The sequence below is a fragment of the Lutra lutra genome, chromosome 5 (genome assembly GCF_902655055.1).
Source record: "Lutra lutra chromosome 5, mLutLut1.2, whole genome shotgun sequence".
In the NCBI taxonomy this organism is placed as follows: Eukaryota; Metazoa; Chordata; class Mammalia; order Carnivora; family Mustelidae; genus Lutra; species Lutra lutra.
In genome coordinates, this window is record NC_062282.1 from 602,251 (window position 1) to 620,886 (window position 18,636).

Sequence of the window (18,636 nt, forward strand, 5' to 3'; positions counted from 1 at the left end):
GAAATCAGCAGCTTTAAAACACAACTACAGGGCGCCTGGGGGCTGCAGTGAAGCGTCTGCCTTCGGCTTGGGTCCCGATCCCGGGGTCCTGGGATCAGGGAGTCTGCCTCTCCCTCTTCTCCCTGCCCGTGCTCCCTCGCCAACTCTGTCTTTCAAATAAATAAAATTTAAGTCTTAAAAGTTAAAAGAACTACAGTTACTGTGAAATCACGTGCGTTCATGCCCCATGGTGCGATCCTGCCACACCCACCCGACTGCCTCCATCTCGGTCCTATCCAGCTCCCAGGACCCAGTCACATAGACACTGAACACGGGCGGGAAGGGCTGGCAAAGTGACAGCAAGGGACAGAGGAACACAGGAGCCACCTCGAAGACGCCAGGGAGACCACGGCAGCACAGCGCAACAGAACCACCACATGGTCCAGTGTAAGGCCTGAGGTGGGGAGGTCGCATGAGTGCACGTGGACGTGACCAGGGGAAGACACCCTGAGAGATACTGCTGGCAGGAGAGCGCGCCCCTGCCCCAGGGGGCCCGCTCCAGGGCACAGTCTGCAGGCGGAACACTGGGAATTTGCAGACCAAGAGCCTGGACCACAGGTTCATGACCTGTGATGGGCTGGCTGCCACGGCTGCCACGGCTGCCCGCAGGACACACTGAGGAGGGTGCGTCCCTCTGCTCTAAACCCGTCAGCCCAGGGCAGCCCTGAGCCCAGCCAGGGTAAACCAAGGCACAGTCTGCACAATGTGCCACAGCTCCGCAAACTGGCCGCAGCCCAGAGGAGCCACGGAGCGTGGGGCCCGGGCAGGCGCAAGAGGGCAGCGGGCGCAGAACCTCAGGGAGCCCCGCAGACCACCTCACCATCTCCACCACCTCCACCTCCGCGCTGATCCTCAGGTGGTACAGGAACACCTGAAGGTCCTTCTTCATCTGGATGCTGTTGTCGTCCACCTGGGCCACCGTGAAGATGCGCATGCGGCACTTCCTCCACACCTGTGAGCGGGGCGGGGCAGGGGCGGGGCTGGCAGCTGAGCAGCTGGCGAGCCCCGCCCCCGACAGACCCCGCCCCCAACCAGTCCTGCCCCCACGCTGCCCTGGGACCCCGCCCACCTTGTGCTGCCGCAGCAGGAAGGGCAGCAGCATGAGGAGGCCCCCGTCGTGCACGACCCACCACACGTCGATGTCCCCGTCACTGAAGCGCTCCTGGTTTTGTGGAAACAGGTCCACGTTTTTGGCCACAAGCAGGGCCTGCTGGGCAGCCGTGGTGTCTCGGACGGTTTCTGTGGACAAGCAGGTCGCCCCATGGACTTGCGGGCTCTGGCCGGCACGGGAGGCAGGCAAGGCCACGGGGTCCCCGTGAAGCCCCAACTGGCCGCACGCTGAAGGCAGCCCACCCCGGCCGGCCATGGTGCCACTGGCCTGAGAGGGGTGGGACCCCTGGGATCCGCCACACCGCAGGGCTGGCCCACCCGGCAGCGAGGCTACCGAACCACGGGGTGCTTTCCCACGGGACCCCACGTGGCCCACGGGCCTGAGTGCAGTACCCACCCACGAAGTTCTTCCAGGAGAAAGTGTTGTCCTCCTGCTTCCAGGACTCGGGCCAGGCCATGAGCACCGTGTTGTGCTTCATGCCTCCCAGGCCGGCCGATTGGATCAAGTGGGACATGCCGTCCCTCAGGTTGGAGGACACCACCAGCTGGCAGAAGCCCTTGGTCTTCTCCACGCCCATCAGAGAGCGGATGTTCTGCGGAGACAAGCTGGGTCGGTGCCTTCTCGGGAAACTGGGGGGCCAACCGCATATGGCCCCCAGCCTCCGGAAGGCCACCTTGCTCCTGCCCCCGGGAGATGGGACGAACTCCCCCTTCCTCACATGTTGGCTGGCCCATGAGCCAGCTCCACGGAGGCTACATCCCAACAGGACCCAGCCCGGCCCTTCCCCGAGAAGCCCCCACTCAGCGAGCAGGGACACCAAACAACGGTGGGAAAGGTGGGGGACAAGGTCAGGCCCGGCCAGCTGCTGCCACTTATACAGCAGGATGAATGCCATGTGGTCCCCCCACCCAGCTGAGATGCTCCTGGTCAGTCCAGGAATCGGGCCAGGTGGCAAGCCTGGGTCCTTGTCCCAAGACAGCCACTGCTCCACCACGCCCACGGACGGGGCTCCCCTCCCTTCAGGGACACCATGGATCTGGGCCCCCGCTGGGGCTGCACATCTGGGGTAAAACCCAGCTGGACCTCCTCACATGTGCTCTCTAGACTCCTGGCGTAGGGACAGAGCCGAGCCACTAAGACACGGCAGAGCGGGGCCACAGCAGTCCCTCAGACACGCTCACGTAGACTGCCAGGTGGACCAGAAAAGTGGAATCTGGCACAGACTCCGGGAGTCCATGCCACCACTGACCCCACGACATCCTCCTACAAACAATCCCGCAGCAAACGAGACGAGTCCACGGGCTACTTACCAGACCGCTCACAACGCGGAGACCCCAGAAACCCTCCCAGCTCGAGCGCAGGGGCCTCGAGGCACAGAAGCCCAGACACGCGCATGACAGGCCGCGAAGCTGACGCCAACACACACAGTGCTCACAGAGAAAACCGGTGTCTCACCGCCAATGCCGCGAGAAACGCGATTTCGTGGGCAAAACCAGAGAAGTCCGGACCTGTGTGTGTGCACGGACGGCAGTCCCTGGTCTCACAAGGGGAACGGACGGGGAATGCAGCCGCACCACAAGCGACCCAGGCCGCGGACACCCCCCACCCCCACAGTTGCCCAGAACAGCCCCCGTGCGGGGAGAGCTGCAGCCGGCGACCGGTGACCCCGCGGCCCTCGTGCTCCGAACCAACACCATGGCCTCTCACACACCGCGGTGGCTTGGGGCCAGAGCTTGTTGCCATACGCACGAGGCCATCCACGTAGCCAATGCACCCAGTGAGTGGCTGTCCCGCCAAAAACACGACAGTGTGGAGAGCACAAGGACAACAACGTCTGAACCCACAGCTTGTGGTCAGCAATCTCCAGTCCAGAACCCACGGGCTTGGGGTCCCGTGGAGAACGCTGGAGCTTCGGGGACATGGAGCAGCACCGAGCACATCTGTGGCCTCCCGGGCCCGGGCTGAACCCACAAGCTGGTGACAGCAAGGAGCTGGCTGTCTGGCGGAGGAAGGCGCCAGGAAGGTCACACACCACTGCCCTGCACGCCCTGCTCGGACCCAAGGAGCCTCTGGCTGCAGCCTGATTCGGATGCACAGACGTGTGGACACAGCCCACCCCGACACGGGGCTGCTCCGCCATCCGGCGACAGGGACGCACCTGAGAGCAAGAGACTGAGCTGCGCCGCCTGCACGGGTGAGAGGGGAGCACGGGCCAGCAGGGGACAGAGCCCAGGCTGAGCTGTGGGGGGCACAGGGGAGCGGGCTGGTGGGCGGACGTTTCCAGGGCCAGGGCCTCCAACCTGCAGACGCTCCACCCCATGTCTCAGTGCAGTCCTGACCGAACCCAGAAACCACGGTCCTCCACAAAACCAGACGGTGGGCCAACACACAAGGCCATGCTCACGGGCATAGAGCCTCAGACGTACAGAACCTGCTGGTCCGACCTCCCTGCACAGGGCAGGCAGCAGATGCCGCCCTCACCTGCCCATCGTCCCCACGCTGCCTGCCAGCCGGCCGGCCCCGCTACACCTGCCCACCTCCTCGGCCCTCTGGGCCTCCACGTGCTTGTCCAGGTAGGTGCCCTCCAGCACGGAGCCCACGATGGTCAGGCCCTTGCCGGCCTTGAGCTGGGCGGTGAGCGACAGGAGGCGGGGGTGCTTCACGCGCTGCTCCTCATCAAGGCTCAGCATGACCAGCACCTGGGGCCTGCGGTACAGGCGACGGTCACCCCGCGCTCTCCAGCAGGGGACAGGCCAGCCCAGCCTCCGGGCGCCTCTCAGCACAGAGATCATCCCTGTCCTCCCAGAAGCACGGACACGTGGCTGGCGGCCCACATGCTTACTCCCTTCCTTGGCAGGACCCCAGGGAGGGCAACTCACCCCGTGCCACACTCACCACACTACCTGGGTCAGGCCTGGTGCCCAGAGGCACGCTGACCACGCCCCGGCCCACCACTGTGAAGTGAAGGAAGGTGCTAGAAGCTCTCGAAATAACCACTCCCCAAAAAGCAGCAGCAATGGCTTTTGTCTCTGAAGCGTAACACTAGAGACGACACTCCGTGCCTTCAGAGGGTGTGAGGCCGGTCGGGGAGGCTGGGGTGCTCACCTCCAGTTCTTAGTGTGGGGGGGGCCGTGCTCCACACGCAACAGGGCATAGTGGGCTGCGTTTAGTGACAGCCCCCTGATGCCATCACCCCACTCCTTCTCGGCCCTGCGAGGAAGGAGCAGCAGTGAGGTACTCGGGAAGGGACCCCAGGGCCAGGGCCCAGAGCTTCATTGGACCACAGGCCTCCTGGGCAGCCTCCCGGAGCAGCCGGCGTGGGGTCTGTGTGGACACGGGGGACACTGACAAGCGCAGCTGGCTCGGTGGCCCTGGGCTCACCAGGAGTGGTCACATCCGGACACTCCTTGACCAGCCTGGGAAGAGCTGGAAGGGGGCCTCCAGGCAGTGGCCAGGACCCCTCTGACCCCACCCCCCAGAGAAATGCCACAGGGATGGACTGGGTGCGCTGGGATGTGCTCTGGGATGCAGTGCACTTTTGGGAAATTCTGAAATCCATCACACGTCACTGCTCTCGTCAGATGGATTTCGAAGTTCTCAGAAGTGTCACAAGTCGCAAGGAATCGATTCAAAGTAACAATATGGGTCTCGCCTGCTGGGACAGAGGCATGCGGCTGGACAGAGCAGCCCAGCTGGGCCCTGGGACAGGGGTCTGACTCTCACTGTGAGGGTCCCCAATCCCCCGGGCTATGCCGACCCCATGGGGACACCCCACACCCCCCACACGCCAGGCGATGCAGAGCCCACGCGGACACCCCGCAGGGAGCCCGGCCCCCGGCCACGGTGCTCACCCACGGTACTCGATGTACTTGTAGATGCAGCCCGCGATGAGCATGGCGATGAGCGCGTAGTACCATGAGCAAATGAACATGAGCGCGAGGCACAGGCTCATTCCCAGGAAGGACAGCGCCCTGTAAGGACACACAGTTGCTCGCCTGCCACACCCAGGACCCCTGAACGAGGACTCCACTCAGCTGCAACAAGGCAGCAGCAGTGACACCGGCGACCACGTGCCCCCGCCCCCCTTCCCAGGGCGCTCGAGCACCCCACGGGCCACAACGCACAGCAGGCTTCCCACATCCGCCATGCACCCTGGCGGCACAGAGACTGAGCAGCCCACAGTAACAGGTGCTGAGGCTGAGCCCCCAACGGGGACCATGTCCCACTGGATGCCTGAGGGGCCTGGGTGACCCACCCGGGCCCTGGGTCCTCCCCAGCTTGGCTGTGGCCGGTTCTACAGAGACCATCAGGGCCCCTGTGGCCAGCGGGCGTGCTCACCAGTGGTAGTATCTGAAACGTGGACGCCAGTTAGGCGTTCGCAGCAGGGTCTGCACGGCGCACGCCAGATTCACGAACATGTAGCACATGAGGAAAAACCTGGAGGCCCAACGCCAGGACCACAGAAGCCAGGTCAGGTCCCACGGTCCCAGCCTGCAGGAGCTACGTGGTCTTCCCACCCTTCCCACTACAGCACAGTCCCTCCTGTCCCCCTCCCATCCAAGGCACCGTTCCACGAGGGTCACGTGGCTCCCATGACCGTGTGCATCCACTCTCCCCAGAGCAGGGCCGCATACGCTTCCTCTTGGACAAGCGGCAGCCCCATCTCCGTGGCCCGTCCCCTTGCACCTCCTGCTGTGCCCGCAGCCACTCACATGGACAGGATGGGGGCCACACTGTCCAGGGAGGCGATCAGGATGCCCGTCTCGCAGATGAGAGCCGTGAGCAGCAGGGCCCACGTGGGCTCCCCATTGGCCTTCCCGTGGCCAAACACCTGCAGGAGAGAGCAGGTGGGCTGCGGGCATGGGGCAGATGCCACGGGAGCAACCACCCGCGTTCCAGAAGCCCAGCCTCTCATGTGCAGCCCCAGCGCGGCTCAGACAGGACGGAGCCTCCTGGATCCTCCCCAGCTCAGGCAACAGGAAAACCCAGCATCCAGAACCACCACCAGGCTTCCCAGCGCTCAGGTGGGGGGTGAAGGTGACCCCTCCATGTGCTGGAGGACAGCTTCCCAGGCATCCTAAGGCCAGCCTCGCAGGGGGAGATGCAGGGTCCCCATGGCACAGGTACTCAGAAGAACTCCATTAGGCCCCCCCTGCAAGGGGCCTGGACCCTTCGTCCATGGCTACACAGGCAGGACCACGTGGAAGCCACGCCTGTCTCTAGGACTCCAGCTTCCAACGCTTTTCTAGCACAGTCCCTGCTGCCTGGGGGCTCTGGGGAGAGACGTGCACAGCACACTGCAGAGACACATGTAAGGACCCCAGAAACAAACACGGGGGCTGGGGCACCAGGGACACCGCAACTGCCACCTTCACTCCTGACAGCAATGCCCGATCCAGGGTCGTGGGGCAGCCAGCACGTGAATTTGTCTGCGCCCAAGCCCATGATGGGAGCTGCGGAGTACGCTGGAACCTTCCCGGGAGTGCAGGTGAGGACTGCACCCCAGAGCAGGGAGACCAGCCCCACACCCAGATGACAAAGGGGCCTTCCGTGCCCCAGAGCCTCACAGAGAAACCCCGGCCCCAGCCCCTCAAAAGGGACTCGACTTGTGTTTACAGATGTAAGCTTTACAGTGACTCAGCCTGCCGGGGCAGCCCTAACCCAGATGACCGGCGTCCTTGTGAGAAAAGGCAGAGACAGAAGCACAGGAATGCCAGGTGCAGACTCGGGGCAGGTGGTGTCTATACACCGAAGACAAACTTGCCCTGCCCACACCTGTGTCTGGAACTTCCTGCTCCCAAAATGTGAGCAAATCATGTGTTGTCTGAGCCCTAGCCTGTGGCCTCTGAGGCACTGGCCCCAAGACACTAAGTCATCAGCCCCTCGAGCTCATTCCAGAAGCCTCCGACCTCGGGGGAGGACACCGCATCCCAAAAGGATGGACGCTGGCCCTGCAGGAGGTGGGGGCTCCCCGGGTTGCTCCCACAGCCCTGGGGGAGAGGGGCCATTCCCCGCCCCACTCCCACACGCACCTGCACCCTCAGCCCGTGACCACCTGGGGCAGGACTGCCGGCAGTGGGGGTGCGGGTCCGTCTGTTAACCGTGAAGCTCGACCTCTGGACACACACTCAAGACCCGGAGACACACCCCTTCCTGCGGGTCCCTGCTCTCTGGGCGGCTGCCCCGCTCACCTGCAGGAAGGGGATGATGCCATCACGGGCGATAGCTTGCAGCAGGCGTGGTGCCCCCGTGAGGCTCTGCAGGCCAGCTCCGCAGGTCGAGAAGAAGGAGCCGATGACGATGACCCAGGGGGACGGCCAGGCCAGCATGCCGATGACCAGCTTCCCCTGCAGGGCCTCCCCGAACCTGCAGGCGGACAGGCTTTCAGATACCAGCTGAAAACATAAACGTCTTCCCACGTTTTGAGCCAGAATGAAGGCACTACCACCCTAACCGTCCTCTCTCACGAGCAGGGAACCACGTCACTCCCGAGAATGGGCGCCGGCACAGCCCTGTTGTCTGGGGCAGCAGCAGCCCCACGCTCTCAGGGAGAGAGCTCCCCGGCTCCAGGCTGAAGCAGGACAGGACACACGCCACGAGCTGAACAGAAGCCCCCAAGAGGGGCCACAGGGCTTCCTGCTCTCCCCTCAAAGCCTCAAATCCTGGGGGAGGTCCCAAGGTCAACGCTATCATCGTCTATGAGAAAACAGATGCTGACCCGAAAGCTTGCAGAAGCCGCAAACGCAAACCAACATACTTATCTCGTAAGACCACGCCTTCAATGCAGGCCCCAAAGAGCACGATGCAGGACAGGTCTGTGTCGGGTGTCAAGGAAACGGCGGACCCGACGTCATCCGCAAGGTCCTGGTTGCAGATGCGCCTAAAACGGCCCTGCACCCCTCCTGCCCCCGCCCAGCGCACTGCTGTGACCCCACAGCCCTCGGAGTGACTTCATCACTGTCCCACCCTGACTACCGTGGGTCAGGCTGTACACGGTCCATGGCATCACAGCCATGGGCGCCCAGCAGAGACAGAGCGTGGTGGCCAGCATGCCACCGCCGTGACTGTACACCGGCCCCACGCACCATGCCTGCAGTCACAGGTCACCGCCACATGTCAGCTTTGATGACACGGGGGCTACCCGCAATTTAGAGAGAACAGCTCATGCGCAGCCAGCCGAGAGGGTGGCGTCCCCGTGGCGTCTTCACTGTCCTCCAGCAGGCAGACGCCAGCTGGCTCCTCAACCCTGGGGCGACAGCGGGCAGAGCATGGGCACCTGCACCTCGGCCCCTCTGAGGATACAGATGAAGGACGTCGTCACGATGGCCAGGATGGTCCCTGTGGGGATCGACTTCTGGGCGTCCCTGAGGTCCCCAGACCGGTTCGAGCCCGCCATGATACCTACAGAAACCGCCGAAGGGCCCACGGTGACTACAAACCCGCCGAATGCTGCCCGCCAAGCCCACGACCCACGGGGAGGGTGCCGCGGGACTGAAGAGACGCACCGGGGACCCGCACCCAGCCCCTGAGCCACGGAGTTCCGGCTCGTGGAGGGGAAGCCCAGGCGGCAGCCAAAGGGCCCAGCAGAGGCCAGACACGCAGACGGCTGCAGGCGCCAGGCCATGCGGAGGCCACCGAAGGGCATCCCGGAGGGGGTGAGGCACCAGTGCGCGCCAAGGGTTGTCCCAGAAGGTCAGCCGACTGTCGCATAAGCACAACCCGAGGGTCCACGTGTAGCCACCACGGTCTGTGACTTTGAGTGACACTGCTCCACGGGGGGTGCTCAGGACAAAGCTCCTTCCCACACCCCAATCAGCATGCAGGGAGCAGAGACCCCAAGGCCCGCTGCCTATGGGATGGGGGCAGGTGTGTACCGTAGGGGGACAGGGCGGGGCCTCACCAGTCACGGAGGGGAAGTAGATGCCGACCAGCACGGTGAAGTAGGTCATGATGTCAGTGAGGACATAGGGCAGGCCACTGGTCCTGCTCTCCTCCGGCACAGACACTGACAGCGAGCCTTTCCTCTCCACCAACGCTCCCTTGTCCGCATACGTGCTCCACAGGTTATCTGCAAGCAACAGGCCAGTGGTAAGATTCTGGAAGGCAGCAGGGGTGAACGACTGACCAGCTCCCATGGGCTTCCACCCAACGGGAGGAGACACAACCTGTCCCAGAAGAACCAGACAAGCCCCATCATCCCTACCACAACCCCGTGTGCGCCCGGCAGCAAACCCTGAGGAAGGAAGGGTCGGCTGCCTGTGGCCCCACGCGGAACCCCGGGGCACTCACCCAGCAGGACGCCACTAGCCACGCCAGGGATGCCCTGGATCTCCGTGAGGTTGTTCTGGGTGAAGTACTCGTCGCAGGTGGCGTTGGGCATGGAGGTGTTGCAGAAGAGGCCCCAGAGGGCAGTGGGCACCGTGCCGTTGTTAGCAGCGTGGAACTTGGCACACACGTCGAAGCCGCGTCTGGACAAGGTACGGTTCCCCAGCAGACAGACCCTAAGGCGGGGAGTCTGGCGTGAGGGGGCGCACGGGCCCTTCTCGGGCCACTGGCGTTGGGCGCAGCAAAGCCACTTGTCACTCCACCCTGGACGCCAGGAAGGCCACGTGAGCTGTGCGGGGCGGGTGCCGCAGCAGGACCCCGGTGGTCCCTCGCAACCCTGCTCCCGTTCTAGGCTCGGCCCAGTGCGGTGCAGAGCTCAGCACAAGCTGGGGCGTCTGATGCCGGCGTCTCCCTCCGCACAAGGAGCTGGGAGGGGTCGGCACTGACCACCACCCAGCTGGCCAGGCCCCTGCAGCGTCAGCCCTGTGGGTGTGGGACCCACATGCCAGCCTGACAGACCACGTGCCAGACAGACCACAGCCCGCTCCCCTGTTCTGTGACCTTAGCCCCCTTCCTTGGGACTCGGGCTCCACATCCAGAGGACAGACAGAAAAGAACCCACGGGGGTTCCTGGGAGAACCAGGGAAGCCGGGGTACAGGGAGCACAGGGGGATGGGCCACCCCACGAGGAGCTCAGGGCTGCCTGAATGCCCTTGTGGTCAGCAGTCCCCATTGACCTCGACCGTCACCAGACCCATCCCACCTGTGCAGAACGGCACAGCCACACAAGAACCCTGTCGGCTCAGCCCTGAGCTGGGCCAGAGCAGGGCCGTCCGCACCCCCAGCACGGCCACCCAGACCGCCCACATGGTCACAGGCACACGCGAGGCTGGAGAACTCACTGCCCAGGCCCCAGACTCACGGGATGTCTGGCGGGTCGAAGGCGGTCTTGATGACGCCGGCGTAGATGGCGAGAATGGACAGCACCACGCAGGCCAGGAACACCAGGGCCAGCTTATTGACGTACTTGACGCCCACAAAGACCACCGTGGCCATGAGCGCCAGTGTGCACGTCCCATACACACGCATGTTGTGGAGCATGGCCGCGGCCTCGCCTTCCGCTGTCTCCGCCTGGATGATGGCCGCGCTGGGGGAGATGTAGGTCTGCAGAGCACGCAGGGTGTCAAGGAGGGCTGCCAACCCCCCACACCTGGACAGTGGCCCCGCAGGGCCGGTGCCCCTGTCTGCAGGGCTGGCCCTCCCCTGCTGTGGGCCCACCCGCCTGGACGCGTTGACAGCGGGCCCTGGACAGCGGACAGACATGGAGGCTCAGAGACGCTGCCCCTGCAGCCCGTGTTGTGGACGCCGGCCCCTGGGCAGCCTCAGCTCACCTTGCAGGCCGGGGGCCACCACGACCTAACAACCTGGGAGTGAGCTTGTCTCTGGGGGGCCCTACTGTGTGCACACAACAGGACGGACCGATTCCTCACTGAGGAGCCGTCTCCTGGCTGGCCCTCCACTCGGGCCTGCAGCCCATCACACACCCGGATGTCGGCCTGGCAAGAGCCCTGGCGGCCGAACCGAAGGGTAGCTGGGGGGCCCTGGGTCACTGCCACCAGCCATGGCCCAGCACGGACAGTCAGGCAGCCAAGGGACAGACCTTGGGTCACTGCCATCATCCATGGCCCAGCACCAAGAGAGGGATGCAGCCAGGCCCCGAGAGCCCAAGGAGGCAGGTGTCAGAGTGAGGGGGCTGGTTGTGGGGGCCCGTGTGCCTCAGGAGGGACTCCTCGGGGTCCAGAAAACCAACCCAAAACAAGAACTTACCAAAAAAATCTCAATGGTCCCCAAAATATACATGGCCCCGGCGAAGGTCGTGCCCAGGTAGAAGCAGAGGCCCACGGCGCCCCCGAACTCAGGCCCCAAAGACCGTGATATCATGTAGTACGAGCCACCGGCTGCCAACGGGACAGGGAGCAGCGGTTGGCATTGCCCGCTTTACCGCGATGCCCGCGCTGAGCCCAACACCGCGGTTCTGTGCGCTTCGCCCCATAAAGGCCACGAAGTCTGTGGCTGCTGGGCACCGTCTGCACCAGAGCACGGCCGACCCCAGACCCCAAGGCCAGGTGGCTCAGCCAGTGGACGGGGACACGGCCACTGTGGATCCACACTGGCCACACCAGCGGCCTCCCCAGAACCTGGAGGTGCAGCACAGTCCCTCCCTGTCCTGGCCTGCAGCTCCCACTCACCCAAGCCACCGCGGTCCCTACAGGCAGCCGAGCCTCCAGGGCTCTGAGGCCAAGGCAGCTCCCCACAGACCGAAGGCTGTCCCCACCCGCGGTGGCGCTTCGGTTGGTTTCTAAATAACGAGGGTCTGGGAGAAATTAACTCCAGAACCAGGAGCAGGAAGCGTCTCCGACCACGGAGCTGATGCGAGATTTCCTAAGGAAGCACCGTCCCCACAGGGGCAGAGTCCCACTGTCACAGCAGCTCTGAGTGCGGAGTCAGGCACTGGGCACAAGGGTGCGCCTTGGTCTTAAGACGGCCCACAGTGCCCTTGGGGAAGACACCCAGGACACCAAGCACCAGCTCTCGGTGCGTCCGGGCACCGCTGAGAGCCAGGAACCCACGAGCACCTCCGCCTGGAGGCAGGGTCCCTGCGGACGGGGCATCCAGGAGAGCTGGCTGTGCTGAGGGTGTCCCCAGCTCGCCTGCCTCTCCGTACCTCTGCCCGCCAGATGTGGAGGTTTGTTTTCTGGGCTGGCCAGCAGGCGGGTGAGGGCACGGGCACACTGGGGCCCTCTGGGGCAGAATGCCGGCCGCCTCAGCGGAGGCCTGTGGTTGGGTCCCCAGCAGGGCTCAACTCGGGACCCCACGCGGCCTGCCCTGGCACCCTTACCTGGGACCACACCGTTGGTGGCGATGGCACTCATGGAGATGGCAGTCAGCATCGTCTGCAAAGACACAGGTGATCCTCTCAGAAGAGAGGCCACTTTGGGGGCCACACCTGGCCCCATCACAGACAGGCTGTCCCACAGACAGGAAGACAGGCTCCAGGACGCTCAGGGCTACCCCTGTTTTCCCCCTCAACTGACAAAGCTGAGCTCCTACAGGACACCCAGGAGTACCTAACTCGGGACCCCACCTGGAATGAAAGGCTGGGCACCCGTCCGCCGTGAAGTACGGGGGATTGTGTCTGGGCGCTGTGGGGTACGGGGAACCTGTCTGCATGCTTACCCACCGTGGGGTACGTGGGGGACCCCATCTGAGTGCCCTCTGCCTGGGGGTGCATGGGGGACCCCATCGGAGCACCTGCTCTGGACAATGGATACAGAACGCCCCGAGCTGTCCCCTGGGGGCTGCCTCTAGCTCCCAGCCTGGCTCAGGAAGTGGCCACGCCAGAGGCCGGTGGGCAGTTTGCAACCGAAGGGCCAGAAGGAACGGCCTCGGGAAAGCTCAGGGCCTCAGTGGTCACTGCGGTCCTGCCGGGTGCAGCCTTGGCCGGGGGTCCGAGCGGGCGTGCCTGCTCCCTCAAGAAGTCCCTGGTCTTTCCCCCGCCTTTTCTCTGGTTTTATGGCAATTTCTCCAGACATGTCCAGAGTACTGCCAGGGGACACAACTGAGACGGCCCCACCCGTGAAGCCGCAGGGGGACGGGCCGTGGGGCCTAAACCCTTGGGCTGGAGCCCTCCAGGGGACGCCTGGGGGACCAGAGGGGCCAAGGTCCGCTCCCCACAGTGAGAGCAAGGCAGGAGAGCCCGGGACGCGTGGGAGCCATGGCCGACCCAGGAGCGGTTGGCGGGGGGGGGTTGCCGTGAGCGCCAGGGCCACAGGTCGGGGTCTCCGGCGACTCACACAGGTGCAGCACATGGAGACGATGAGGAAGGACTCGAGCACGCCGGCCGTGCCCACGATCCACGTGAGCCGCAGGAAGAGGATCACACCCAGGATGTTCTGCAGGCACGGCAGGTAGACACCGATGAAGGTGCCCATGCGCGGGCTCTGGAAGAGATCACAGCGGTGCCCGGGAGCCCAGGGGCCGCGGTTGGGGATGCGGGCGGCACGCTCCGGCTGCACGGGAGGGAGCCAGGCCACCCCGAAGGGAGGCTTTGAGAGAAATCCTCCAGAGCGTGGGTTCCAGGAAGACCTGAGACCATGACACTGCCAGGGAGCGGGACGGGGTGCCATGAGGGCACCCACGGCCACGTCAGGGAAACTGAGAGCAGGACGAGCCAGGCCCTGTCCAGTGGACAACAGCTCAGGGCTGCAGAGGCCCAGGCGGCCACTGACGCAGGAGGAAGACGGGCAGCTGCTCCCCAACTGCATCAAGGGCCCCGCAGAGCCAAGTCCTGCAGAGTCTGCCGCACCCTGAACCCGTGGGAGAGAGTTCAGACGGGACATGCAGCTGCATGAGCTGGGGGACTTGGGACGCGGTGCTGGGAGGTGCCCAACAGGGTGTCCTCTGAGATCCTGGAGGTCCCAAGGCTCGGCACACCAGCTGGGTGGGCGGCAACCAGGCCAGAAGCCAGCACGAGGGCAGAAGGCACCGGGTCCCAACCTGTCCTGCCCCGCAGCGGGCGAGACACCGCAGGCAGGGGGCACACCCAAGGTCTCCGGGCCGACGAGCCACCAGAGAAGGCGAGATGATGCTCCACGGGAAGGTGAACAAAATCGGCACAACTGGGGATTTGCTTTGCAGACATTTGCTACCAGCGAAGAGCTACAGGAAGGCATGGACGTCAAGGGCGCGGGAGAAGGCTCTGCGGGCTCGCCAGCCCCAGCAGGCTGCACCCACACTCAGGGAGGCAGGCAGGCTTCCCGGGGCCAAGGACTGGTGTGCACCCAGAACGCCTGTCCCCGCGCCGGGACAGGGCAGGGCCACCGAGCACCAAGGGATCCCCCGGTGTGGTGTTCCCAGTCCACACCTGCCCCCCCATGGGGCACCTGTTTCTCTGTGAGCTCCTGGAGTGGTCCCAGGGGAGACCCAAGTCACCAGGCAGGCCAGGCCTCCCATTCTCTCCTACAGGCAACTCTGACAGACCAGCCTGGCTGACGTGAGGAACCCTGGAAATGGTACCCTGCAGTGGGGGCTGGTCTCTGGGCGCAAGCTCCTGTGTCCGGGGGGACACCGGAGACAGGAAGGGCAGTCCCCACACCCCAGGACCTAGTCAGCCCCGAGTGGGGTGGCTGATTCATCCCACCCAGAACCCATCTGCCTGTCTCCAGGACAGCTATGCTGCACCGCTGTGACCGCAGCCCTGCCCCTGCGCCCCCAGGGAAGAGACACCAGACAGGGCCCCTGCCTCAGGGACAGGACCTCCCAGTCCCAATGTGGCCACGGCACCAAGCCACGTGCTCCACAGATTCACCCCCGCGGACGCTTAGATGACATCTTGGCGGACACGCCCAGAAGCCTAGGGGTGCACTTCTGAACACGGTGCTGGGCTGCGCCAGGCAACAGGGAACACCGGGGGCAGTGCGGGACAGCAGAGGGCAGCTGCAGGGTAGCGGCAGCAGGACAGCGGGGCGGAGATGGCAGGGGCCACAGGAGGTTCTAAGAAGCAGTAAGACCCAGGCCACCCACAGGAAAGCCCCATTCCTGAAAGCAGTGGACAGTGCCCTGGGACACGAGCTCCAGCGCACAGAGAAACAGATGTGTGCCGGCTGCATGGGAAAGGCCTGCGCCTCCCAACATCTGGGCCCGAGAAGAGCCCAAGAAGCCATAGGCAGTGCCCGGGAAGGAGCAAAACCCCAGAAACACACCAGTGAGCATCTCAGCTGCAAGCGTGGCACCCGATGCCACAGCACCCACAGCTGTCAGCTCCCCACACGGTGTCACCTGGGCCCAGCGTCCCCACACCCCTCTGCCCCAGGAAGCCAACCAGGGCGAAGCTGTGCCGAAGTCTCCACACCCCAGGTCTACCGCTCAGTGCCGAACGCAGAGCAAACACCTCCAGTGTCAGGAAACCCAGCGTCTATCCTGCTGCATTTACAGTAAGAAATCCCTTCTACGGCCCGACTTCCTAATGGTCAAGGTCAGGCTGGACATGCATGCTCAGGGAGCAGGCGGACGGACCCGTGTGCGCCGAGGGCCTGGCACCTTGGGCATGAGGCTGTACCACAGGCAGGGTGGACAGAGGAGGGAGAGGCAGGCAGGGAAGCAGCCATCAGGACACCCAGGCCTTTCACCAGCTCCCATGCTACCCCAGCCAGCTGGCAGGGACCCCGCAGAAACGCTGACCCCTCAAGACCAGCCACTCAGACCTCTGCCTGCCCCTGTTCGTGGAGGTGGACAGTTTCCACTCTGAACTGAGCCTCAGGCAAGAGAGAGGAAAGGAGTCACCTTTCAGGGGACTTGGGGACGGCCCCAGGGAGGGAACAGAGCTTGGGGGAGGGTGAGGACAGGGGGACATGCGGAAGGAGTAGAGGAGTGGAAGGGATGGGGTGGGAGAGGGCGATGGGATGGGGCCTGGGGGGATGTGGGGGAGGACAGGGGTAGGGCCGGCCGGGGGCAGGGCGCACCTTGACCTCGCGCCTCTTGCTGTCCTCCTCGTGCTCCTCGTGCTCCACGACGCCCTGGCTCAGGTTGGTGTAGTTGGCCAGGTTGTTGAGCAGCGAGGACACCATGGGGTTGCTGTCCATTTCCTCCTGCGTGGGGGCCGAGGGAGGGCTAGTCCCCCGGGTCCCCACACCCACTGGGGTTCCCATGGGGCTCCCGGCATTCCAGCTCCAAAGCCATGATCCACGGGGCTGAGGTGGGCCCACGTCACCCGACCCGTGCACACCAGGCCCCAAGCCAGGGGTCCAGGGCTCCCCAGACAGCCCATCCTATGCCGGTGGTAGCCACAGAGGCTCCCACGGTGTGCGGCGTCTGGTCAGGCAGGCGCCCCCGCCCCACCCCCAGCTCCTCAGCAGACCACAAGGTCTCGCGTGTCCCAGAGGAGGGAGTGCAAGTCACCTCAAAAAGCGCCATGTTCTTTCCTTCCAAGAAGCTCTCCTGGTCCACGTCCGTGTGGCTGATGAACGGGCTGTTCTCTCGTGGGTTTCCATCTCCTAGAGGGGTGACCACTCAGCTCAGTCTTACAAGCCCAAGGGCCTGAGGGGGGCCTGAGGGGACACTAGGACCCTTGGCTCCCCCAAGCCAGGTGCAGGGCAACGGGGGCGGCCGCTGAGCCCCCAGAACACAAACGCACATGTCACCTGCAGACGTCACCCCGTGCCTGGGACCCCACCAGCGACGTTCCTCGGGGTCGTGGCCCTGGCTGCTGGGACAGCTGCTTGTGCCCGAGCAACCCAGCCCTCCCTGCCTCCGTTTCCCCACCTAAGACATGACTCAAAGACACGAAGAGTGAGATTAAGTGACAGAAGGATCACCCTGTCCCAGGTGGGGCAGGGCTGGGGCGAGGTGCGGTGAGTCGCAGTGCCCAGGGCAAGAGGAGGCCAGGCGTGGATGCGGCCAGGCCCACGTGGAGCAGAGCAGGCTCAGCAAATGCAGAGCTCAGGGCCCCATCCCTGCCAACCGGTGGCCTATGTGTGGACAGATGGTGACAGCCAGTCAGGCCCTGTGTCCCGCCCCCCCCATATCAGACCCCCACAGGGGAAAATCACATCATCCTGTAAGCCGGACCTAGGTCTGGCACATTCACGCCCTGGCAGGACCCCCACCCCCAGCAGGACCTCCTGACCCCCTTCCCCATCCAAGTTGAGCCCCCACCGATTCTCCTGGAGACCCAAGCTGGATGCCAGGGTTGGGGGTTGGGATGTTACCACCACACCCAGGACCCCAGCGGGACAGCGGCCTGACCGCAGGGAAGACAGACTACCTTGTGGCCGTGGCGCCCATACAGAGGCCCTGGGGTTGGGCTGAAGCGCCACAGAGCCGTCCGCCAGGTCAGCAGCCCACACACGGGCGCGTGGGGTGCATCCCCGTGAGAGACAAGCCTGCAGTCTGCAGGAGCCCCACTGCCCAGGGCTGGTGACTGCTGACCTTTGTTCCCGAAGCCGGGGTCCTGGCCCAACCACCCGGTGCCCTGCCTACAGGCACAGCCTCCCCCTCAGGACCCTGCACCCCTCCACCCTCCACCAAGAGCCTGCCCACCGCACATCCGTCACCCTGTGCCTCTGAGGAAGGAGGTGACCTCCGTGGGGGCACGGGTCATGCCCAGCCCCGAGGCATGGCCGCGGATTCTCCCGTTTCTGCGAGGTGGTTCCAGGCCGGCACCGGCTTGCAGCACGCAGCCATGTCTGCAGACCCCAGAGCTGACCAGACAGCTCCAGCCCGAGATACCCCGTGCTCATCAGAACAGGAAAAACCCGGCACCTCGTGGCCCGTTAGCAGGCACTTGGGTTTAGATGTGGCTCGAGACACAGTAAGGCTCTGTGGACACAGCTGCCAGGGAAAAGCAGAACAGGATGTGGTCCGTCATGGGGGTTCAGCCTCTGGGAAGCACACAGCGCCCGCTCCCAGGTGCCGGGCTCCCAGGCAGCGCGGGCCTATCCGCAGGGGGCCGAGGAGAGGGCCCCGGGAGCACCGTCCCCTCAGGAACGTCAAGTCCTGAGACGTCCCTTGGGTCCCACGGTGCCCCCCGACTCCTGGGGACTCACGGCCCCGGCCTGGCCAGAGCCGCTCCCAACAGGAAAGCCAGCATGCTCACGCAGGGCCAAGAGGAGAAGCGATGCCGCCAGGCACGCAGGAACACGGAGTGCTCAGGTCCCCACCCAGTCCGTGGGTTCCCGACCCAGTCCGTGGGCTCCCGACCCAGTCCGTGGGCTCCCAACCCAGTCTGTGGGCTCACTACCCAGACCCCGAGACCAGGCACTGCATCATGGGGTCCAAATGCAAGCAGAGGGACAAGCTACAACCCCTGGGTGACAGGAGCCCCATCACAGCCCCATGTCACCCGGGACAGTGATGCTGCCCCACGTGCAGGAGCCACGGATGGGGACAGGTGGTGTGAGCATCCCGGGGACCGCACCCTCTTGCCGGGAGCCCCCCGTGTCCCCCAACACCGTACCTGCCTAGGAGTCACCACCCCCAAGGAGTGGGTGCTCGTGCCCAGATGTCCAGAGTTCAAGGAGGCGACCCTACAGAAGGCCAGACACCTGCATGCAGGAGGACCCCCCCTGGGGTCCAGTCCTCAGTGAGGCAAGAGACCCTCAAAC

The 18,636-nt window shown here is 64.7% G+C and overlaps 1 protein-coding gene across 5 annotated transcripts in view; it reads right to left on the reverse strand.

Annotated features, from left to right (window-relative positions):
• SLC12A7 (solute carrier family 12 member 7) overlaps positions 1–18,636 on the reverse strand; it is a 67,393-nt gene that overhangs the window by 8,244 nt on the left and 40,513 nt on the right. For all 5 annotated transcript variants that reach the window (XM_047730944.1, XM_047730943.1, XM_047730945.1 and 2 more), the window contains exons 2-20: positions 16,433–16,527; positions 15,997–16,122; positions 13,330–13,476; positions 12,375–12,429; positions 11,303–11,433; positions 10,398–10,639; positions 9,440–9,651; positions 9,051–9,218; positions 8,453–8,551; positions 7,908–7,965; positions 7,342–7,516; positions 5,863–5,981; positions 5,489–5,587; positions 5,002–5,121; positions 4,256–4,360; positions 3,688–3,856; positions 1,547–1,742; positions 1,109–1,278; positions 860–991 (exon numbers count right to left, since the gene is read on the reverse strand). In XM_047730944.1, the coding sequence (XP_047586900.1) occupies positions 860–991; positions 1,109–1,278; positions 1,547–1,742; positions 3,688–3,856; positions 4,256–4,360; positions 5,002–5,121; positions 5,489–5,587; positions 5,863–5,981; positions 7,342–7,516; positions 7,908–7,965; positions 8,453–8,551; positions 9,051–9,218; positions 9,440–9,651; positions 10,398–10,639; positions 11,303–11,433; positions 12,375–12,429; positions 13,330–13,476; positions 15,997–16,122; positions 16,433–16,527 (2,618 nt within the window). The remainder of the gene's footprint in view (positions 1–859; positions 992–1,108; positions 1,279–1,546; positions 1,743–3,687; positions 3,857–4,255; positions 4,361–5,001; positions 5,122–5,488; positions 5,588–5,862; positions 5,982–7,341; positions 7,517–7,907; positions 7,966–8,452; positions 8,552–9,050; positions 9,219–9,439; positions 9,652–10,397; positions 10,640–11,302; positions 11,434–12,374; positions 12,430–13,329; positions 13,477–15,996; positions 16,123–16,432; positions 16,528–18,636) is intronic.